The following is a 24,643-nucleotide window of genomic DNA, read 5'->3' as shown; positions in this document are numbered from 1 at the left end:
TCCCTGAGAGGAGTGTTATTCATCATGGTCTCTCTCTCTCTGGGAGGAGTGTTATTCATCATGGTCTCTCTCTCTCTGAGAGGAGTGTTATTCATCATGGTCTCTCTCTCCCTGAGAGGAGTGTTATTCATCATTGTCTCTCTCTCTCTGAGAGGAGTGTTATTCATCATGGTCTCTCTCTCCCTGAGAGGTGTGTTATTTATCATGGTCTCTCTCTCTGGGAGGAGTGTTATTCATCATGGTCTCTCTCTCTCTCTGGAAGGAGTGTTATTCATAATGGTCTCTCTCTCTCTGGGAGGAGTGTTATTCATCATGGTCTCTCTCTCTCTCTCTCTGAGAGGAGTGTTACTCATCATGGTCTCTCTCTCCCTGAGAGGAGTGTTATTCATCATGGTCCCTCTCTCCCTGAGATGAGTGTTATTCGTCATGGTCTCTCTCTCTGGAAGGAGTGTTATTCATCATGGTCTCTCTCTCTCTGGAAGGAGTGTTACTCATCATGGTCTCTCTCTGGGAGGAGTGTTATTCATCATGGTCTCTCTCTCCCTGAGAGGAGTGTTATTCATCATGGTCTCTCTCTCTCTGGGAGGAGTGTTATTCATCATGGTCTCTCTCTCTCTGAGAGGAGTGTTATTCATCATGGTCTCTCTCTCCCTGAGAGGAGTGTTATTCATCATGGTCTCTCTCTGGGAGGAGTGTTATTCATCATGGTCTCTCTCTCTGGGAGGAGTGTTATTCATCATGGTCTCTCTCTTTGAGGGGTGTTATTCATCATGGTCTCTCTGACATGGAGAGGTGTGTTATTCCTCATTGTCTCTCTCTCCGGGAGGAGTGTTATTCATCATGGTCTCTCTCTGGGAGGAGTGTTATTCATCATGGTGTCTCTCTCTGGGATGAGTGTTATTTATCATGGTTTCTCTCTGGGAGGAGTGTTATTCATCATGGTCTATCTCCGGGAGGAGTGTTAATCATCATGGTCTCTCTCTGGGAGGAGTGTTATTCATCATGGTCTATCGCTGGGAGGAGTGTAATTCATCATGGTCTCTCTCTGGGAGGAGTGTTATTCATCATGGTCTATCTCTGGGAGGAGTGTAATTCATGATGGTCTCTATCTGGGAGGAGTGTTATTCATCATGGTCTCTATCTGGGAGGAGAGTTATTCATCATGGCGTCTATCTGGGAGGAGTGTTGTTCATCATGGTGTCTATATGGGAGTGGTGTTATTCATCATGGTTTCTCTCTGGCAGGAGTGTTATTCATCATGGTGTCTCTCTGGGAGGAGTGTTATTCTTCGTGGTGTCTATCTGGGAGGAGTGTTATTCATCATGGTCTCTCTCTGGGAAGAGTGTGATTCATCACGGTCTCTATCTGAGAGGAGTGTTATTCATCATGGTCTCTCTCTGGGAGGAATGTTATTCATCATGGTCTCTCTCTCTGGGAGGAATGTTATTCATCATGGTGTCTATGGGAGGATTGTTATTCATCATGGTGTCTCTGGGAGGAGTGTTATTCATCATGGTCTCTCTCTTTCTGGGAGGAGTGTTATTCATCATGGTCTCTCTCTCTCCCTGAGAGGTGTGTTATTCATCATGGTCTCTCTCTCTCTGGGAGGAGTGTTATTCATCATGGTCTCTCTCTCTCTGAGAGGAGTGTTATTCATCATGGTCTCTCTCTCCCTGAGAGGAGTGTTATTGATCATGGTCTCTCTCTCTGGGAGGAGTGTTATTCATCATGGTCTCTCTCTCCCTGAGAGGAGTGTTATTCATCATGGTCTCTCTCTCTCTCTGAGAGGAGTGTTACTCATCATGGTCTCTCTCTCCCTGAGAGGAGTGTTATTCATCATGGTCTCTCTCTCCCTGAGAGGAGTGTTATTGATCATGGTCTCTCTCTCTGGGAGGAGTGTTATTCATCATGGTCTCTCTCTCCCTGAGAGGAGTGTTATTCATCATGGTCTCTCTCTCTCTGGGAGGAGTGTTATTCATCATGGTCTCTCTCTCCCTGAGAGGAGTGTTATTCATCATGGTCTCTCTCTGGGAGGAGTGTTATTCATCATGGTCTCTCTCTCTGGGAGGAGTGTTATTCATCATGGTCTCTCTCTTTGAGGGGTGTTATTCATCATGGTCTCTCTGACATGGAGAGGTGTGTTATTCCTCATTGTCTCTCTCTCCGGGAGGAGTGTTATTCATCATGGTCTCTCTCTGGGAGGAGTGTTATTCATCATGGTGTCTCTCTCTGGGATGAGTGTTATTTATCATGGTTTCTCTCTGGGAGGAGTGTTATTCATCATGGTCTATCTCCGGGAGGAGTGTTATTCATCATGGTCTCTCTCTGGGAGGAGTGTTATTCATCATGGTCTATCTCTGGGAGGAGTGTAATTCATCATGGTCTCTCTCTGGGAGGAGTGTTATTCATCATGGTCTATCTCTGGGAGGAGTGTAATTCATGATGGTCTCTATCTGGGAGGAGTGTTATTCATCATGGTCTCTATCTGGGAGGAGAGTTATTCATCATGGCGTCTATCTGGGAGGAGTGTTGTTCATCATGGTGTCTATATGGGAGTGGTGTTATTCATCATGGTTTCTCTCTGGCAGGAGTGTTATTCATCATGGTGTCTCTCTGGGAGGAGTGTTATTCTTCGTGGTGTCTATCTGGGAGTGGTGTTATTCATCATGGTTTCTCTCTGGGAGGAGTGTTATTCATCATGGTCTCTCTCTGGGAAGAGTGTGATTCATCACGGTCTCTATCTGAGAGGAGTGTTATTCATCATGGTCTCTCTCTGGGAGGAATGTTATTCATCATGGTCTCTCTCTCTGGGAGGAATGTTATTCATCATGGTGTCTATGGGAGGATTGTTATTCATCATGGTGTCTCTGGGAGGAGTGTTATTCATCATGGTCTCTCTCTTTCTGGGAGGAGTGTTATTCATCATGGTCTCTCTCTCTCCCTGAGAGGTGTGTTATTCATCATGGTCTCTCTCTCTCTGGGAGGAGTGTTATTCATCATGGTCTCTCTCTCTCTGAGAGGAGTGTTATTCATCATGGTCTCTCTCTCCCTGAGAGGAGTGTTATTGATCATGGTCTCTCTCTCTGGGAGGAGTGTTATTCATCATGGTCTCTCTCTCCCTGAGAGGAGTGTTATTCATCATGGTCTCTCTCTCTCTCTGAGAGGAGTGTTACTCATCATGGTCTCTCTCTCCCTGAGAGGAGTGTTATTCATCATGGTCTCTCTCTCCCTGAGAGGAGTGTTATTGATCATGGTCTCTCTCTCTGGGAGGAGTGTTATTCATCATGGTCTCTCTCTCCCTGAGAGGAGTGTTATTCATCATGGTCTCTCTCTCTCTGGGAGGAGTGTTATTCATCATGGTCTCTCTCTCCCTGAGAGGAGTGTTATTCATCATGGTCTCTCTCTGGGAGGAGTGTTATTCATCATGGTCTCTCTCTCTGGGAGGAGTGTTATTCATCATGGTCTCTCTCTTTGAGGGGTGTTATTCATCATGGTCTCTCTGACATGGAGAGGTGTGTTATTCCTCATTGTCTCTCTCTCCGGGAGGAGTGTTATTCATCATGGTCTCTCTCTGGGAGGAGTGTTATTCATCATGGTGTCTCTCTCTGGGATGAGTGTTATTTATCATGGTTTCTCTCTGGGAGGAGTGTTATTCATCATGGTCTATCTCCGGGAGGAGTGTTATTCATCATGGTCTCTCTCTGGGAGGAGTGTTATTCATCATGGTCTATCTCTGGGAGGAGTGTAATTCATCATGGTCTCTCTCTGGGAGGAGTGTTATTCATCATGGTCTATCTCTGGGAGGAGTGTAATTCATGATGGTCTCTATCTGGGAGGAGTGTTATTCATCATGGTCTCTATCTGGGAGGAGAGTTATTCATCATGGCGTCTATCTGGGAGGAGTGTTGTTCATCATGGTGTCTATATGGGAGTGGTGTTATTCATCATGGTTTCTCTCTGGCAGGAGTGTTATTCATCATGGTGTCTCTCTGGGAGGAGTGTTATTCTTCGTGGTGTCTATCTGGGAGTGGTGTTATTCATCATGGTTTCTCTCTGGGAGGAGTGTTATTCATCATGGTCTCTCTCTGGGAAGAGTGTGATTCATCACGGTCTCTATCTGAGAGGAGTGTTATTCATCATGGTCTCTCTCTGAGAGGAGTGTTATTCATCATGGTCTCTCTCTCCCTGAGAGGAGTGTTATTCATCATGGTCTCTCTCTCTGGGAGGAGTGTTATTCATCATGGTCTCTCTCTTTCTGGGAGGATTGTTATTCATCATGGTCTCTCTCTCCCTGAGAGGAGTGTTATTCATCATGGTCTCTCTCTCTCTGGGAGGAGTGTTATTCATCATGGTCTCTCTCTCTCTGAGAGGAGTGTTATTCATCATGGTCTCTCTCTCCCTGAGAGGAGTGTTATTCATCATTGTCTCTCTCTCTCTGAGAGGAGTGTTATTCATCATGGTCTCTCTCTCCCTGAGAGGTGTGTTATTTATCATGGTCTCTCTCTCTGGGAGGAGTGTTATTCATCATGGTCTCTCTCTCTCTCTGGAAGGAGTGTTATTCATAATGGTCTCTCTCTCTCTGGGAGGAGTGTTATTCATCATGGTCTCTCTCTCTCTCTCTCTGAGAGGAGTGTTACTCATCATGGTCTCTCTCTCCCTGAGAGGAGTGTTATTCATCATGGTCCCTCTCTCCCTGAGATGAGTGTTATTCGTCATGGTCTCTCTCTCTGGAAGGAGTGTTATTCATCATGGTCTCTCTCTCTCTGGAAGGAGTGTTACTCATCATGGTCTCTCTCTGGGAGGAGTGTTATTCATCATTGTCTCTCTCTCTGGAAGGAGTGTTATTCATCATGGTCTCTCTCTTTGAGGGGTGTTATTCATCATGGTCTCTCTGACATGGAGAGGTGTGTTATTCCTCATTGTCTCTCTCTCCGGGAGGAGTGTTATTCATCATGGTCTCTCTCTGGGAGGAGTGTTATTCATCATGGTGTCTCTCTCTGGGATGAGTGTTATTTATCATGGTTTCTCTCTGGGAGGAGTGTTATTCATCATGGTCTATCTCCGGGAGGAGTGTTATTCATCATGGTCTCTCTCTGGGAGGAGTGTTATTCATCATGGTCTATCTCTGGGAGGAGTGTAATTCATCATGGTCTCTCTCTGGGAGGAGTGTTATTCATCATGGTCTATCTCTGGGAGGAGTGTAATTCATGATGGTCTCTATCTGGGAGGAGTGTTATTCATCATGGTCTCTATCTGGGAGGAGAGTTATTCATCATGGCGTCTATCTGGGAGGAGTGTTGTTCATCATGGTGTCTATATGGGAGTGGTGTTATTCATCATGGTTTCTCTCTGGCAGGAGTGTTATTCATCATGGTGTCTCTCTGGGAGGAGTGTTATTCTTCGTGGTGTCTATCTGGGAGTGGTGTTATTCATCATGGTTTCTCTCTGGGAGGAGTGTTATTCATCATGGTCTCTCTCTGGGAGGAGTGTGATTCATCACGGTCTCTATCTGAGAGGAGTGTTATTCATCATGGTCTCTCTCTGGGAGGAATGTTATTCATCATGGTCTCTCTCTCTGGGAGGAATGTTATTCATCATGGTGTCTATGGGAGGATTGTTATTCATCATGGTGTCTATGGGAGGAATGTTATTCATCATGGTCTCTCTCTCTCTGGGAGGAGTGTTATTCATCATGGTCTCTCTCTCCCTGAGAGGAGTGTTATTCATCATGGTCTCTCTCTCTCTCTGGGAGGAGTGTTATTCATCATGGTCTCTCTCTCTCCCTGAGTGGAGTGTTATTCATCATAGTCTCTCTTTCTCTGGGAGGAGTGTTATTCATCATGGTCTCTCTCTCCCTGAGAGGAGTGTTATTCATCATGGTCTCTCTCTCTGGGAGGAGTGTTATTCATCATGGTCTCTCTCTCTGGGAGGAGTGTTATTCATCATGGTCTCTCTCTCTCTCTCTCTGAGAGGAGTGTTATTCATCATGGTCTCTCTCTCCCTGAGAGGAGTGTTATTCATCATTGTCTCTCTCTCTCTGAGAGGAGTGTTATTCATCATGGTCTCTCTCTCCCTGAGAGGAGTGTTATTCATCATGGTCTCTCTCTCTGGGAGGAGTGTTATTCATCATGGTCTCTCTCTTTCTGGGAGGATTGTTATTCATCATGGTCTCTCTCTCCCTGAGAGGAGTGTTATTCATCATGGTCTCTCTCTCTCTGGGAGGAGTGTTATTCATCATGGTCTCTCTCTCTCTGAGAGGAGTGTTATTCATCATGGTCTCTCTCTCCCTGAGAGGAGTGTTATTCATCATTGTCTCTCTCTCTCTGAGAGGAGTGTTATTCATCATGGTCTCTCTCTCCCTGAGAGGTGTGTTATTTATCATGGTCTCTCTCTCTGGGAGGAGTGTTATTCATCATGGTCTCTCTCTCTCTCTGGAAGGAGTGTTATTCATAATGGTCTCTCTCTCTCTGGGAGGAGTGTTATTCATCATGGTCTCTCTCTCTCTCTCTCTGAGAGGAGTGTTACTCATCATGGTCTCTCTCTCCCTGAGAGGAGTGTTATTCATCATGGTCCCTCTCTCCCTGAGATGAGTGTTATTCGTCATGGTCTCTCTCTCTGGAAGGAGTGTTATTCATCATGGTCTCTCTCTCTCTGGAAGGAGTGTTACTCATCATGGTCTCTCTCTGGGAGGAGTGTTATTCATCATGGTCTCTCTCTCCCTGAGAGGAGTGTTATTCATCATGGTCTCTCTCTCTCTGGGAGGAGTGTTATTCATCATGGTCTCTCTCTCTCTGAGAGGAGTGTTATTCATCATGGTCTCTCTCTCCCTGAGAGGAGTGTTATTCATCATGGTCTCTCTCTGGGAGGAGTGTTATTCATCATGGTCTCTCTCTCTGGGAGGAGTGTTATTCATCATGGTCTCTCTCTTTGAGGGGTGTTATTCATCATGGTCTCTCTGACATGGAGAGGTGTGTTATTCCTCATTGTCTCTCTCTCCGGGAGGAGTGTTATTCATCATGGTCTCTCTCTGGGAGGAGTGTTATTCATCATGGTGTCTCTCTCTGGGATGAGTGTTATTTATCATGGTTTCTCTCTGGGAGGAGTGTTATTCATCATGGTCTATCTCCGGGAGGAGTGTTAATCATCATGGTCTCTCTCTGGGAGGAGTGTTATTCATCATGGTCTATCGCTGGGAGGAGTGTAATTCATCATGGTCTCTCTCTGGGAGGAGTGTTATTCATCATGGTCTATCTCTGGGAGGAGTGTAATTCATGATGGTCTCTATCTGGGAGGAGTGTTATTCATCATGGTCTCTATCTGGGAGGAGAGTTATTCATCATGGCGTCTATCTGGGAGGAGTGTTGTTCATCATGGTGTCTATATGGGAGTGGTGTTATTCATCATGGTTTCTCTCTGGCAGGAGTGTTATTCATCATGGTGTCTCTCTGGGAGGAGTGTTATTCTTCGTGGTGTCTATCTGGGAGGAGTGTTATTCATCATGGTCTCTCTCTGGGAAGAGTGTGATTCATCACGGTCTCTATCTGAGAGGAGTGTTATTCATCATGGTCTCTCTCTGGGAGGAATGTTATTCATCATGGTCTCTCTCTCTGGGAGGAATGTTATTCATCATGGTGTCTATGGGAGGATTGTTATTCATCATGGTGTCTCTGGGAGGAGTGTTATTCATCATGGTCTCTCTCTTTCTGGGAGGAGTGTTATTCATCATGGTCTCTCTCTCTCCCTGAGAGGTGTGTTATTCATCATGGTCTCTCTCTCTCTGGGAGGAGTGTTATTCATCATGGTCTCTCTCTCTCTGAGAGGAGTGTTATTCATCATGGTCTCTCTCTCCCTGAGAGGAGTGTTATTGATCATGGTCTCTCTCTCTGGGAGGAGTGTTATTCATCATGGTCTCTCTCTCCCTGAGAGGAGTGTTATTCATCATGGTCTCTCTCTCTCTCTGAGAGGAGTGTTACTCATCATGGTCTCTCTCTCCCTGAGAGGAGTGTTATTCATCATGGTCTCTCTCTCCCTGAGAGGAGTGTTATTGATCATGGTCTCTCTCTCTGGGAGGAGTGTTATTCATCATGGTCTCTCTCTCCCTGAGAGGAGTGTTATTCATCATGGTCTCTCTCTCTCTGGGAGGAGTGTTATTCATCATGGTCTCTCTCTCCCTGAGAGGAGTGTTATTCATCATGGTCTCTCTCTGGGAGGAGTGTTATTCATCATGGTCTCTCTCTCTGGGAGGAGTGTTATTCATCATGGTCTCTCTCTTTGAGGGGTGTTATTCATCATGGTCTCTCTGACATGGAGAGGTGTGTTATTCCTCATTGTCTCTCTCTCCGGGAGGAGTGTTATTCATCATGGTCTCTCTCTGGGAGGAGTGTTATTCATCATGGTGTCTCTCTCTGGGATGAGTGTTATTTATCATGGTTTCTCTCTGGGAGGAGTGTTATTCATCATGGTCTATCTCCGGGAGGAGTGTTATTCATCATGGTCTCTCTCTGGGAGGAGTGTTATTCATCATGGTCTATCTCTGGGAGGAGTGTAATTCATCATGGTCTCTCTCTGGGAGGAGTGTTATTCATCATGGTCTATCTCTGGGAGGAGTGTAATTCATGATGGTCTCTATCTGGGAGGAGTGTTATTCATCATGGTCTCTATCTGGGAGGAGAGTTATTCATCATGGCGTCTATCTGGGAGGAGTGTTGTTCATCATGGTGTCTATATGGGAGTGGTGTTATTCATCATGGTTTCTCTCTGGCAGGAGTGTTATTCATCATGGTGTCTCTCTGGGAGGAGTGTTATTCTTCGTGGTGTCTATCTGGGAGTGGTGTTATTCATCATGGTTTCTCTCTGGGAGGAGTGTTATTCATCATGGTCTCTCTCTGGGAAGAGTGTGATTCATCACGGTCTCTATCTGAGAGGAGTGTTATTCATCATGGTCTCTCTCTGGGAGGAATGTTATTCATCATGGTCTCTCTCTCTGGGAGGAATGTTATTCATCATGGTGTCTATGGGAGGATTGTTATTCATCATGGTGTCTCTGGGAGGAGTGTTATTCATCATGGTCTCTCTCTTTCTGGGAGGAGTGTTATTCATCATGGTCTCTCTCTCCCTGAGAGGAGTGTTATTCATCATGGTCTCTCTCTCTCTGGGAGGAGTGTTATTCATCATGGTCTCTCTCTCTCTGAGAGGAGTGTTATTCATCATGGTCTCTCTCTCCCTGAGAGGAGTGTTATTCATCATTGTCTCTCTCTCTCTGAGAGGAGTGTTATTCATCATGGTCTCTCTCTCCCTGAGAGGAGTGTTATTGATCATGGTCTCTCTCTCTGGGAGGAGTGTTATTCATCATGGTCTCTCTCTCTCTCTCTGAGAGGAGTGTTACTCATCATGGTCTCTCTCTCCCTGAGAGGAGTGTTATTCATCATGGTCTCTCTCTCCCTGAGAGGAGTGTTATTGATCATGGTCTCTCTCTCTGGGAGGAGTGTTATTCATCATGGTCTCTCTCTCTGGGAAGAGTGTTATTCATCATGGTCTATCTCTCCCTGAGAGGAGTGTTATTCATCATGGTCTCTCCCTGAGAGGAGTGTTATTCATCATGGTCTCTCTCTCCCTGAGAGGAGTGTTATTCATCATGGTCTCTCTCTCTGGGAGGAGTGTTATTCATCATGGTCTCTCTCTCCCTGAGAAGAGTGTTATTCATCATGGTCTCTCTCCCTGAGAGGAGTGTTATTCATCATGGTCTCTCTCTCCCTGAGAGGAGTGTTATTCATCATGGTCTCTCTCTCTCTGGGAGGAGTGTTATTCATCATGGTCTCTCCCTGAGAGGAGTGTTATTCATCATGGTCTCTCTCCCTGAGAGGAGTGTTATTCATCATGGTCTCTCTCTCCCTGAGAGGAGTGTTATTCATCATGGTCTCTCCCTGAGAGAAGTGTTATTCATCATGGTCTCTCCCTGAGAGGAGTGTTATTCATAATGGTCTCTCTCTCTGAGAGGAGTGTTATTCATCATGGTCTCTCTCTCTGAGAGGAGTGTTATTCATCATGGTCTCTCTCTCTGAGAGGAGTGTTATTCATCATGGTCTCTCTCTCTGAGAGGAGTGTTATTCATCATGGTCTCTCTCTCTGGGAAGAGTGTTATTCATCATGGTCTCTCTCTCCCTGAGAGGAGTGTTATTCATCATGGTCTCTCCCTGAGAGGAGTGTTATTCATCATGGTCTCTCTCTCCCTGAGAAGAGTGTTATTCATCATGGTCTCTCTCCCTGAGAGGAGTGTTATTCATCATGGTCTCTCTCTCCCTGAGAGGAGTGTTATTCATCATGGTCTCTCTCCCTGAGAGGAGTGTTATTCATCATGGTCTCTCTCTCCCTGAGAGGAGTGTTATTCATCATAGTCTCTCTCTCTGGGAGGAGTGTTAAGTGTTAAATGTTCTCAAACTCCCTCTGTTACATGGACCCATATTCCCTTCTGCAAGGTACATAATGGTCCAATTATTACAGTCCTTCAAACCCTAAACTCAACTTAAACATTTCATCCAAAGCTACATTGTCACAAGATGATATTTTTGATTGCCATACTGATAACTGAGTTGAGACGCGTTTAGATATTGTTAGTCGGACAAGCTGTGTGTCTGGGCTTATAGTGTCAGTGAGCAAGAAGCAGACCAGTACTGCCAAAGTTGCTCACCTGACAACAGTGGTGGCTGGTGGGAGGAGCTATAGAAGGATGGCTGGAATAGAATGAACGGAAAGGTGGTTTCCCTATGTTTGATACAGTACAAAGAGCCCATCCTCCTATAGCTCCTCCCATCAGCCTCCACTGCCTGAGAATAACAGTCTTCACAGATCAATCAACCAACCCTTACATCCAAGACTGGCTTCAGAGGCATCAAGACATGTCTATTGCCTATGGTTATATTTATTAATTTTCTGGTAGAAATATACATTACACACTATAGTTTGAGATAAAGCATACTATACTGGGGGACTATCCCACAGATAAGCGCATTTCCACCATAAAGCATGGAATTCTTCCATCCAGGCAATACGCCCAGTCAGCCAGTCTTTCCTCCAATTAACTCATCATCACTGCTGTTATTGTTATTGGGTTGTTGTGGTGACGTTGCCAAGTCTTGATCCTTGACCTTGTCAGTAGCTTTCTCCACCCTCCTCTGTCATATTTGACCATTCTAAACAGATGACTGGGTTGTGATTAACACGGTGGTTTTAAAGGGATACCTGGACTGTTTAGACATGTGTCTCCCAAGATGCCACGAGACACTGTTAAATAACTCAGCCTTTAAGTCCAACTTTGACCTGTCAAAGTCCTTCAGAGAGAGAGAGAGAGAGAGAGAGAAAGAGGGAGAAAGAGAGAGAGAAATAGAGAGAGAGAGAGAGAGAGAGAGAGAGAGAGAGAGAGAGAGAGAGAGAGAGAGAGAGAGAGAGAGAAAGAGAGAGAGAGAGAGAGAGAGAGAGAGAGAGAGAGAGAGAGAGAGAAGAGAGAGAGAGAGAGAGTTGAGCAATGAAATGAGAGAGCGAGAGCAAGAGCGAGAGCAAGAGCGAGAGCAAGAGCGAGAGAAAGAGCGAGAGAAGGAGAGAAATTGGGAAGCAACAGAGATACCACCTTAACAACAGAAGATCCTCCTCTGGACTGGGACTGGGACGAGAGACAGGAGCAGGTGAGGGAATGTTCTACTGTTTCTCCTATTGTTGTGGTCTATCAAATGAATTACGTATATATTATGTTTAGTTACTTAGCTTTTGATGCTAATTAATGCTATATTTGTTAACACGATCAATTCTACTATTTGCTCATTGTTTTGATATCACATGCACTGGTTATCTTATGTGTGGTGGTGGGCAATGGCAGGTGTTTAAGACCGACTATGATGGACATACAGTTAAAGTCGGAAGTTTACATACACTTAGTTTGGAGTCATTAAAACTCGTTTTTCAAACACTCCACAAATTTCTTGTTAACAAACTAGAGTTTTGGAAAGTCAGTTAGGACATCTACTTTGTGCATGACACAAGTAATTTTTCCAACAATTGTTTACAGACAGATTATTTCACTCTATCACAATTCCAGTGGGTCAGAAGTTTACATACAATACACTAAGTTGACTGTGCCTTTAAAACAGCTTGGAAAATTCCAGAAAATTATGTCATGGCTTTAGAAGATTCTGATAAGCTAATTGACATAATTTGAGTCAATTGGAGGTATACGTGTGGATGTATTTCAGGGCCTACATTCAAACTGAGTGCCTCTTTGCTTGACATCATTGGAAAATCAAAAGAAATCAGCCAAGACCTCAGAAAAAAAATTGGAGATCTCCACCAGTCTGGTTCATCCTTGGGCGCAATTCCCACGTTCATCTGTACAAATAATAGTACGCAAGTATAAACACCATGGGACCACACAGCCGTCATACCGCTCAGGAAGGAGACGCGTTCTGTCTCTTAGAGATAAACGTACTTTGGTGCGATAAGTGCAGAAAAGGACCTTGTGAAGATGTTGGCGGAAACAAAAGTATCTATATCCACAGTAAAACGAGTCCTTTATCGACATAACCTGAAACGCCGCACAGCAAAGAAGAAGCCACAGCTCCAAAACCGCCATAAAAAAGCCAGACTACGGTTTGCAACTGCACATGGGGACAAAGGTCGTACTTTTTGAAGAACTTTCCTCTGGTCTAATGAAACAAAAATAGAACTGTTTGGCCACAATGACCATCGTTATGTTTGGAGGGAAAATGGGAAGGCTTGCAAGCCGAAGAACACCATCCCAACCATGAAGTACAGGGGTGGCAGCATCATGTTGTGGGGGTGCTTTGGTGCACTACACAAAATAGATGGTATCATGGGAAAGGGAAAGTGGATGGAAAATTACGTGGATGTATTGTTTGACCCAAGTTAAACAAATGAAAGGCAACGCTACCAAATACTAATTGAGTGTATGTAAACGTCTGACCCACTAGGAATGTGATGAAAGAAATAAAAGCTGAAATAAATCATTCTCTCTACTTTTATTCTGACATTTCACATTCTTAAAATAAAGTGGTGATCCTAACTGACCAAAGACAGGGCATTTTTACTAGGATTAAATGTCAGGAATTGTGAAAAACTGAGTTTAAATGTATTTGGCTAGGGTGTATGTAAACTTCCCACTTCAACTGTAGGTAGCGTAGCGGTTAAGAGCGTTGGACCAGTAACTGAAAGGTTACTGGTTCAAATCCCCGAGCCAAATAGATTTTTCACCTGTCTTCTTGCTCCTGTAAGTTTCTCTATAAGAGTGTCTGCTAAATGACTCACATGGAGATATAGAGCAACAACAGAGACACAGGTGCAGTGGATAGAGGGGCTCCAAATAACAATACAGGACACTTTGGGGTTAGTACGTGACATGTGCCCCCACAATGAGGATTCAATCTCTTGGGAAAGGACCATGGTTCCACTCAATGTAGATGGTGTTTCCTTGCAATTGTCATCTTGGGTTAGTTTATTGGACTGCATCTACTTCCAGGAAACAATCTCCCTAAAAACAACAGTCTACAGTGACTGTGTCAAGGATTAAATGATAGAACTAGATTAGCAAAATGTAGGAACAGACATATCAGCACACTGCCACACACAGACTTATACTACACCTGAACACAAACACAAACACACATCCGTCACGTCTTACTTTCTCTCTGTGATAACAGTGTGATAAACATTACAAGGGTTCTCATGTTGACCATCTTTATTGGGGGGTCAAATTCACACATTCCAGTTAAAAGAGCCCTTCGCACCTTCAGCTGGCCTTAGCTGCTGTTAACCATTAACAACCCATGGCCACGTGAGAGGTAGCATAGCAGGTTAACCTTCTTCTAGAGCTATCAGCACTTTGCCACACTATTAAAACATGAGTGTAGGTCGTGGTGTGTCTGTGTGCGTGTTTGTGCGAGATAGGGATTCAGCGTAATGGTTCGCAGAATACACTCTCTAGAGATCTCTTGTCAGTAAAGTATCAGTGTAATCAATGACATTGAGCCCAACCCTACACTATGTGGTCTCTTATCTCTACGGGATATCCAGTCTTTTAATATATGTGTTTATATCCCTGTTATATCTCTCTATATTGCCAATCAGATTTCTGTTGTGCAAATGTTCCACTCCACCCCCGATTTACTGCAATTTATCTGATGGTGACGTTGCTGTACAGTACATACCTTTGAGTTGCTACAGTATAACTCACAGGAGGTTGGTGGCACCTTAATTGGGAGGTTGAGCTTGTGGTAATGGCTTGAGCAGAATTGGTGGAATGGTTATCAAACACATGGTTTTTACAAACATGTGTTTGATGCCATTACATTCGCTCCGTTCCAGCCATTATTATGAGCCGTCCTCCCCTCACCAGCCTCCACTGGTATAGCTCCAGTACCATTCAAAAGCTTGGACACACTTACTCATTCCTGGGTTTTTCTTTGTCTTTACAATTTTCTACATAGTAAAATAATAGAAGACATCAAAACTATGAAATAACACATTTAGAATCATGTAGTAACCAAAAAAGTAGCCACACTTTGCCTTGATGACAGCTTTGCACACTCTTGGCATTCTCTCAAACAGCTTCATGAGGTAGTCACCTGGAATACATTTCAATTAACGGGTGTGCCTTGTTAAAAGTTCATTTTGTGTAATTTCTTTCCTTCTTAATGCATTTGAGCCAATCGGAAATTAACTGCACCTCAGATTGCAGCCCAAATAAATGCTTCACAGAGTTCAAGTAACAGACACATCTCAACATCAACTGTTCAGAGGAAACTGCGTGAATGAGGCCTTCATGGTCGAATTGCTGCAAAGAAACCACTACTAAAGGACACCAATAAGAAGAGACTTGCTTGGGCCCAGAAACACCAGTAATGGACATGTCCTTTGGTCTGATGAGTCCAAATTTGAGATTTTTGGTTTCATACGCTGTGTCTTTGTGAGACGCAGAGTACCTGAATGGATGATCTCCACATGTTTGGTTCCCACCGTGAAGCATGGAAGAAAAGGTGTGATGGTGTGGGGGTGCTTTGCTGGTGACACTGTCTGTGATTTATTTAGAATTTAAGGCACACTTAACCAGCATGGCTACCACAGCATTCTCCAGCAATATGCCATCCTATCTGGTTTTCACTTAGTGGGACTATCATTTTGTTTTTCAACACGACAATGATCCTCAACACACATCCTGGCTGTATAAGGGCTATTTGACCAAGGAGAGTGATGGGGTGCTGCATCAGATGACCTGGCCTCCACAATCACCCAACCTCAACCCAATTGAGATGGTTTGGGATGAGTTGGACTACAGAGTGAGGGAAAAGCAGCCAACAAGTGCTCAGCATATGTGGGATCTCCTTCAAGATAGTGGGGGAAGTTTCAGACATTGAGATTAGATAGAATGGGGTTTACCACTGCTACACACAGTGGATTTATTTGAGGGTCAGAATTTTGGGGGGGGATAGGGAAGAGAAGGTAGGTTTGTGTTTGTCAGCACTCTCGCATTCTGGTCTGTATTACAAGACATGGCAGGGTAAAAACAGAGAGTGACTGTGCTCACCAGTGTGTGTGTGTGTGTGTGTGTGTGTGTGTGTGTGTGTGTGTGTGTGTGTGTGTGTGTGTGTGTGTGTGTGTGTGTGTGTGTGTGTGTCTTGTATTGTATTCATACCCTGTGGTCTCTGTTGCAGGACATGGCTGGGTACAGGCCGAGGGTGATAGTGCTGAGTAAGAAGCCAGGTCAAAGTTTTGGCTTCCTCTTGAGGGTGGAGCAAGGAGAGGATGGTCACCTGATCAGGAACCTGGAGAGGGGCAGCCCGGCCATGCTGGTGGGTTTGAAGGACGGAGACCGCATCCTCCGGGTCAACGGGACCTATGTGGACGAGATGGACCACACACGGGTGAGGAGGGGGAGAGGGGAATCTGACAGGGCTAGCAGTTGTCCGATTCCACATAAAACCTAGACCCTCCCTCTTTTTTTACTGTATTGAAATTATAAAGATGTAAGCAATATAGTAATAGTATGGTAATAACCTTGTCTGCTTATATTGTTCACACCTATCAAGTCCTTTAAAGTGCCTGGGGTAAGGTCCCAGTATAAGTTAGGTAAATGTGGAATTACTAGAGAACACATGTAGCAATAAGTACTGTACTAATGTAGCAACATACCATACTTTGTCCCATCTCTTTTACCTGTGCTGTGTGTCCTGGGTTAGGTAGTGGACCTGGTGAAGGAGAGTGGTGCATCGGTTACCTTCCACGTTCTGGATGTGGCATCCTACAAGCAGGCTAAGACTGAGGGGGTGGACCTGTCTGACCCACACGCCACACCCACCCAGCACGCCATGAACGGGGTGGGAGGAGGGGCGCCCAAACCCAAACTCTGCTACCTGGCCAAGTCCAGCGGGGGCTACGGCTTCTCTTTGCGCTCTATCAAAGATGAGAGGGGTGGGACATACATGCGGACACACACACATACACACACACACACATACACACACACACATAAACACACACACACACACACATACACAGTAATTGTGTATCTCTTTGATTGTGATATTGCTGACAAGAGAGAAGAACCAAACTGACAACAGCAGTTATTGTAATCTCTGAGGATTCATATTAAATTGTTTTGCTTGTTGATCAATCATCAAATTAACACGTTATCTTCGTCTCACATGGCGTGGGCCCTTAACATACATTCCTGTCTTCTTTATGTCCAAAGATAATTAACTTAGGATTGTGATTTTAAACTACATTTTCTTTCCTCCATTTCCTGTCCCAGGTGACGTGGGCATGTTCATGACAGAGGTGGCTCCAGGGGGTGTGGCCGGGAGGGCAGGGGTCAAGACCAACGACCGCCTGATAGAGGTCAACGGGGAGAACACGGAGAACGCCACTCATGACCAGATAGTTGAAAAGGTCAGGGTTCAGTCCTTATTGACACTACTCTGTGGTTAACTTTTAACTTCAATATCTGGCATATTATTCTACAGCCTGTCAACGCATGTTGTTCACTCAGAATGCAGGAGTCAGGACAGTGATCATTTGGCAAATCAGTGTTAATTCCATTTGGTTTCCCTGGGAAACTCAGCCTTGAGGGCAGAAACAAATGTGATTGGTTACGTTTAGTCAAGATATGTCATAAGTCTTTATTTTACAAGACAGATAAGAATGTTTACTCTTCTTCTGTTAATTTTGATCTAAACGTTATTTAACTTTGCGCCCGCCCGAATGAGCCCGTTGTGTGATCTGTGTCAGGTCAAGGCATCAGGCAACAGCGTCATGTTCCTACTGGTGGATGAGGACACAGACAGGTTCTACAAGATAAAACGCATCAGGATAGGGGCGGCGCTAGCCACAGCGAAGCTCCTCCCACTGAAGCCACGCATCGCAGACTTGGTCAAAGGATCAGACGGCTATGGATACTTCCTAAGGACTGAGCCTAACAAGACAGGTCTGTGTGTTTATATGGTGTGTGAATTTGGATGTTCAGTAGGTATCCAAAGAAAAACTTGGTTACACTACTATAAGCAAACGGGTATAATGCATTATGATGCGGTTATAATGACTTTTCATAAGCGTGTATGAACCCCTTATAATGTCTTATAACAACACATCTGCCAATAGCCACATAGGATCATCACTATTAAACTATTCACCAACAACAATAGCCATCTGTCTGAATAATTTTACACAAGAACACCATCTTAATATCATCCTACCTGCAGGCCACTTCATCAGGGACATTGACAGGGGTAGCCCAGCCGAGAGGGCGGGATTAAAGGAGATGGACAGGCTGGTTGCCGTGGAGGGTGTGGAAGTGGATGGCTGCAGCCATGAGCAGGTGGTGGACAGGATCAGGCAGTGTGGCAGCAAGTGCTGCCTCCTGGTGGTTGATGAAGATACTGACAAGCTCTACAAGATGGTGAGGGTTCTGGGATCAATCTTTCTTGTTGGATTTAGGAAATAAATGTATGAAACAACGGTCATAGGAGTTGGCTCAAGCACATTGGTCTAAACATCTGGCCCCATATTTACAAAGTGTCTTAGAGTTGGAGTGCTGATCAAGGATCAGTTTTTCCTTTGGGATTATAATGAAGCTGTGGCTGATACTGATAAGCACCACAATGCTGAGAAAGTGTTTGAACCCCCTGTGAAAGTTACCACCCCTTCCGCTTTACTTCCAGATCACATCCACTCATCTTTTGAAAAGGCTTCACAATTATGTCATCAAACTGGTGAAAACTCGGTCATTTATATATAGTTCAGGATTTAATGTCACATCCACAAGTACAGTGAAATGCCTTTCTTGCAAACTTAAAACCCAACAATGCAATAATCAATAACAAACTATTACTAGAAAAAAAGATGAAATAAGAAGATGAAATATACAATAAAGTAAAAAAGTAAGTAAGCATACTATGTACAGAAAATATTTAAAAAGTCAGATCCAATAACACATTTACATGAGCAGGGATGCTGGAGTGATGGAGGTAGATATGTATAGGGGTAAGGTGACAGGGATACTGGAGTGATGGAGGTAGATATGTATAGGGGTAAGGTGACAGGGATACTGGAGTGATACAGGTAGATATGTATAGTGGTAAGGTGACAGGGATACTGGAGTGATGGAGGTAGATATGTATAGGGGTAAGGTGACAGGGATACTGGAGTGATGGAGGTAGATATGTATAGGGGTAAGGTGACAGGGATACTGGAGTGATGGAGGTAGATATGTATAGGGGTAAGGTGACAGGGATACTGGAGTGATGGAGGTAGATATGTATAGGGGTAAGGTGACAGGGATACTGGAGTGATGGAGGTAGATATGTATAGGGGTAAGGTGACAGGGATACTGGAGTGATGGAGGTAGATATGTATAGGGGTAAGGTGACAGGGATACTGGAGTGATGGTATGTTTAGTTTAGTTTATTTTTTATTTTTACAGGGACAGTGCACATTAATCAACGTTTCAGTAAAAGTGCCGGTTTTAGCCAGCCGGCTAATTTTCAACCGCAGTCCCTGGGCAGGTTATTAAAAACAATTACAATATAGACAATAGCAACATAGAACAAGCAAGACATAGCAACATAGGACAAGCAAGACATAGCATACAGACAGAGCAACATAGGACAAGCAAGACGTAGCATACAGACAGAGCAGCATAGAACAAAAAGCAGCAAGTCAAAATTCATAAAAGCAACAAAGTGTTTCCACACCTCACAAGCTACAGACAACAGACAACATGGAGAGCGGCAACACACAGCTAGGGACCATGTTCACAAATCTGATTGACCTTTAGCCATGTCTTCAAGCATTTTGTGAAAGTGTGATATGTGGTGCAGTTATGTGTGTCTGATGGCAGTGTATTCCAGACATGGGAAGCTCTCACAGAGAATGCAGATTTACTAAAGGTGCTTTTCCTTAGGGGAACTATACAGTCACCTCTCATGGCAGGCCTTGTGGATCTGCTGCCATATGTCTGGGTTTTCTGTTTAACAAAAATATTGAGTGGAGGGGGAGCCAGGCCATTAAGGATCTTGAATACAAGACATGCGTCGGTGTATTGCACAAGATTTTCCCAACTCAAGAGCTCATGCTTTCTAAGGATGTGACAATGATGATGGCTATTGGGCTTCCTATCAAGCACTTTGAGAGCCTGTTTGTAGACAGACTGAATAGGTTTTAATGTTGTACAGCAAGCTTGGGCCCAACTAGTCAATGTATAGTGGTATAGTCAATGTATAGTGGTAAGGTGACAGAGATACTGGAGTGATGGAGGTAGATATGTATAGGGGCAAGGTGACAGAGATACTGGAGTGATGGAGGTAGATATGTATAGGGGTAAGGTGACAGGGATACTGGAGTGATGGAGGTAGATATGCATGTTAGGTGACAGGGATACTGGAGTGATGGAGGTAGATATTTATAGGGGTAAGGTGACAGAGATACTGGAGTGATGGAGGTAGATATGTATAGGGGTAAGGTGACAGGGATACTGGAGTGATGGAGGTAGATATGTACAGAGGGAAGGTGACAGGGATACTGGAGTGATGGAGGTAGATATGTATAGTGGTAAGGTGACAGAGATACTGGAGTGATGGAGGTAGATATGTATAGGGGTAAGGTGACAGAGATACTGGAGTGATGGAGGTAGATATGTATAGGGGTAAGGTGACAGGGATACTGGAGTGATGGAGGTAGATATGTACAGAGGGAAGGTGACAGGGATACTGGAGTGATGGAGGTACATACAGTGGGGCATAAAAGTATTTAGGCAGCCACCAATTGTGCAAGTTCTCCCACTTAAAAAGATGAGAGAGGCCTGTAATTTTCAGCATAGGTAAATACTTATTTTCCACCATAATTTGCAAATAAATTCTTTAAAAATCCTGCAATGTTATTTTCTGGATTTTTTTTTCTTGTTTGTCTGTCATAGTTGAAGTGTACCTATGATGAAAATTACAGGCCTCTCTCATCTTTTTAAGTGGGAGAACTTGCACAATTGGTGGCTGACTAAATACTTTTAGGGGTAAGGGGACTAGGCGACAGAGTAGCAGCAGCTTGCATGTGAATGGGTGTGCGTAGTCAGTATAAAATTATGTGCATATTATGTGTGAGTGAGCAAATGATGGAGTGCGTTTGTGTGTGTGTGTGTGTGTGTGTGTGTGTGTGTGTGTGTGTGTGTGTGTGTGTGTTGGAGTGACAGTGTGTAGAGCCCTGTGAGTGTGCATAGAGACAGTGGAAAGATTGAAATAAAAGTTCAATAAAGATTTTTTATTTATTTATTTATTTCACCTTTATTTAACCAGGTAGGCAATTTACAATTGCGACCCGGCCAAGATAAAGCAAAGCAGTTCGACAGATACAACGACACAGAGTTACACATGGAGTAAAACAAATATACAGTCAATAATACAGTAGAAACAAGTCTATATACAATGTGAGCAAATGAGGTGAGATGGGAGGTAAAGGCAAAAAAAGGCCATGGTGGCAAAGTAAATACAATATAGCAAGTAAAACACTGGAATGGTAGATTTGCAGTGGAAGAATGTGCAAAGTAGAAATAAAAATAATGGGGTGCAAAGGAGCAAAATAAATAAATAAATTAAAATTAAATACAGTTGGGAAAGAGGTAGTTGTTTGGGCTAAATTATAGGTGGGCTATGTACAGGTGCAGTAATCTGTGAGCTGCTCTGACAGTTGGTGCTTAAAGCTAGTGAGGGAGATAAGTGGGGGTTTTGGGGGTGACCAGAGAGATATACCTGCTGGAGCGTGTGCTACAGGTGGGAGATGCTATGGTGACCAGCGAGCTGAGATAAGGGGGGACTTTACCTAGCAGGGTCTTGTAGATGACATGGAGCCAGTGGGTTTGGCGACGAGTATGAAGCGAGGGCCAGCCAACGAGAGCGTACAAGTCGCAATGGTGGGTAGTATATGGGGCTTTGGTGACAAAACGGATTGCACTGTGAAAACGGTGCAATCGGATTGCATTCCAATTTGTTGAGTAGGGTATTGGAGGCTATTTTGTAAATGACATCGCCGAAGTCGAGGATTGGTAGGATGGTCAGTTTTACAAGGGTATGTTTGGCAGCATGAGTGAAGGATGATTTGTTACGAAATAGGAAGCCAATTCTAGATTTAACTTTGGATTGGAGATGTTTGATGTGGGTCTGGAAGGAGAGTTTACAGTCTAACCAGACACCTTGGTATTTGTAGTCCACGTATTCTAAGTCAGAACCGTCCAGAGTAGTGATGTTGGACAGGCGGGCAGGTGCAGGCAGCGATCGGTTGAAGAGCATGCATTTAGTTTTACTTGTATTAAAGAGCAATTGGAAGCCACGGAAGGAGAGTTGTATGGTATTGAAGCTCGTCTGGAGGTTAGTTAACACAGTGTCCAAAGAAGGGCCAGAAGTATACAGAATGGTGTCGTCTGCGTAGAGGTGGATCAGAGACTCACCAGCAGCAAGAGGGAAATCATTGATATATACAGAGAAGAGAGTCGGTCCAAGAATTGAACCCTGTGGCACCCCATAGAGACTGCCAGAGGTCCGGACAGCAGACCCTCCGATTTGACACACTGAACTCTATCAGAGAAGTAGTTGGTGAACCAGGCGAGGCAATCATTTGAGAAACCAAGGCTGTCGATGAGTATGTGGTGATTGACAGAGTCGAAAGCCTTGGCCAGATCAATGAATACGGCTGCACAGTAATGTTTCTTATCGATGGCGGTTAAGATATCGTTTAGGACCTTGAGCGTGGCTAAGGTGCACCCATGACCAGCTCTGAAACCAGATCGCATAGCAGAGAAGGTATGGTGAGATTCGAAATGGTGGGTAATCTGTTTGTTGACTTGGCTTTCGAAGACCTTAGAAAGGCAGGGGAGGATAGATATAGGTCTGAAAGATACAAGGTAAACTCAGATAGTCTGTGTAGCTAAATTGTTAGCTATTTATCAGTCGTATTGCTTGGAAGCTGTTCACTTCTAGTCATGTTGGCGGATTAATTTACTTCTGCCAAATGCCGTTTTGCACTTTAAAGACCATTCAAAAAGCCTACTAAAGTTGAAAAACTTCAAGGCTGAGGGGCAGTCATTTCATAGTGTATATAGGCTCAGGAACTGTCCAGAAACAGAAGTGCAGTAAAGAAGACTACTGTGTGGATTGAGATATTGGTCAGAGATGAATTGTGATCATCCACAGGGAGGCGTTTCTCCTCTGTTCTACTTGGAAGAGATTATGGAATCCCTCCTTCCAGCAACCCCTCCACCCAGCTACCCAGAGAGCGTGCCGGCCCCGGTCCCAGACCCTGTTACCACAGACCTCCTCAAGCTGTGCAAGATGGAGAAGACCTCCGCCGGGTACGGCTTCCACCTCAACGGTATACAGGGAGTCTTTGGCCAGTATGTCAAAGAGGTAACTACAATGAACAGAGCACCTACCTACAGTACCAGTCCAAAGTTTGTAGAATAATAGTGGAGACATCAAAACTATGAAATAATGCAGAATCATGTAGGAACCAAAAATGTGTTAAACAAATAAAAACAATGTAGCCACCCTTTGCCTTGCTGACATCTTTGCACTCTTGGCATTCTCTCAACCAGCTTCATGGAAATAGTCACCTGGAATGCATTTCAATTAACAGGTGTTAAAAGTAAATTTGTGGAATTTCTTGCGTTTCAGCCAATAAGTTGTGTTGTGACAAGATAGGGCTATCTTCTGTGTAACAACCCTATTTGGTAAAAGACCAAGTCCATATTATAGCAAAGAACAGCTCAAAATAAGCAAAGAGAAACGACAGTCTATCATTACTTTAAGACATGGAGGTCAGTCATTCCAGAATATGTGAAGAACTTTGAAAGTGCAGTCACAAAAACCATCAAGCGCTAAGATGAAACTGGCTCTCATGAGGACCGCCACAGAAAAGGAAGCCCCAGAGTTACCTCTGCTGCAGAGGACAAGTTCATTAGAGTTACCAGCCACAGGAATTGCAGACCAAATAAATGCTTCAATGAGTTCAAGTAACAGACACATCTCAACATCAACTGTTCAGAGGAGACTGCGTGAATCAAGCCACTACTAAAGGGCACCAATAACAAGGCGAGACTTGCTTGGGCCAAGAAACATTAGCAATGGACATTAGACCGGTGGAAATCTGTCCTTTGGTCTGATGAGTCTTTGTGAGATGCAAAGTAGGTGAACGGATGATCTCTGCATGTGTGGTTCCCACCGTGAAGCATGGAGGAGGAGGTGTGGGGGTGCTTTGCTGGTGACACTGTCTGTTATTTATTTATTCAAGGCACACTTAACCAGCATGGCTACCACAGCATTCTGCAGTGATACGCCATCCCATCTGGTTTGCGCTTAGTGGGACTATAATTTGTTTTTCAACAGGACAATGACCCAACACACCTCCTGGCTGTGTATGGGCTATTTGACCAAGAAGGAGAGTGATGGAGTGCTGCATCAGATGTCCTGACCTCTACAATCACCTGACCTCAACCCAATTGAGATGGTTTGGGATGAGTTGGACCGCAGAGTGAAGGAAAAGCAGCCAATAAGTGCTCAGCATATGTGGGAACTCCTTCAAGACTGTTGGAAAAGCATTCCAGGTGAAGCTGGTTGCCAACAGTGTGCAAAGCTGTCATCAAGGCAAAGGGTGGCTACTTTGAAGAATCTAAAATATATTTTGATTTGTTTAACACATTCTTGGTTACTACATGATTCCATGTGTGTTATTTCAGAGTTTGATGTCTTCTCTATTATTCTACAATGTAGAAAATAGTAAAAATAAAGAAAAACCCTTGAATGAGTAGGAGTGTCCAAACTTTTGACTGGTGCTGTATATCCAACAGGTAGCCTAACAGACAAGAGAATGCATCCCAAATACATTAACTACTATGGGAAAGATCAAGAGGCAAAGCACATGCTAGTCTCAATTCCGTACCTCTGAAACACTCCTGTCATTCAGCAACTGTCAACTGTTGTTTACGTTCCAAACCATTCACATCTCAGCTCACCCCTTGATGTCTTCTCTGTAAGGTGGTGAAGGGTGGAGCCGCGGACAGGGCTGGTCTTGAGGATGAAGACATGGTGGTGGAGGTGGACGGTGTGAA

General features: G+C 44.3%; 1 protein-coding gene across 1 annotated transcript in view; it reads left to right on the top strand.

Moving 5' to 3' along the window:
• Positions 1-11,539: 11,539 nt before the first annotated feature.
• The window catches only part of LOC109869843 (Na(+)/H(+) exchange regulatory cofactor NHE-RF3-like), a 14,104-nt gene continuing 1,000 nt past the window's right edge, over positions 11,540-24,643 (top strand). The window contains exons 1-8 of the mRNA XM_020460119.2: positions 11,540-11,678; positions 15,714-15,923; positions 16,239-16,470; positions 16,811-16,947; positions 17,287-17,482; positions 17,757-17,953; positions 22,731-22,943; positions 24,570-24,643. The exon at positions 24,570-24,643 is cut by the window's right edge and continues 298 nt beyond it. Of these exons, the coding sequence (XP_020315708.1) occupies positions 15,717-15,923; positions 16,239-16,470; positions 16,811-16,947; positions 17,287-17,482; positions 17,757-17,953; positions 22,731-22,943; positions 24,570-24,643 (1,256 nt within the window). The 5' untranslated portion in view covers positions 11,540-11,678; positions 15,714-15,716. The remainder of the gene's footprint in view (positions 11,679-15,713; positions 15,924-16,238; positions 16,471-16,810; positions 16,948-17,286; positions 17,483-17,756; positions 17,954-22,730; positions 22,944-24,569) is intronic.

This window comes from Oncorhynchus kisutch, linkage group LG2 (assembly GCF_002021735.2).
Source record: "Oncorhynchus kisutch isolate 150728-3 linkage group LG2, Okis_V2, whole genome shotgun sequence".
NCBI classification, from domain to species: Eukaryota; Metazoa; Chordata; class Actinopteri; order Salmoniformes; family Salmonidae; genus Oncorhynchus; species Oncorhynchus kisutch.
Note: the sequence above shows the minus strand (reverse complement) of the source record. Positions and strands in the feature narration are given on the sequence as shown.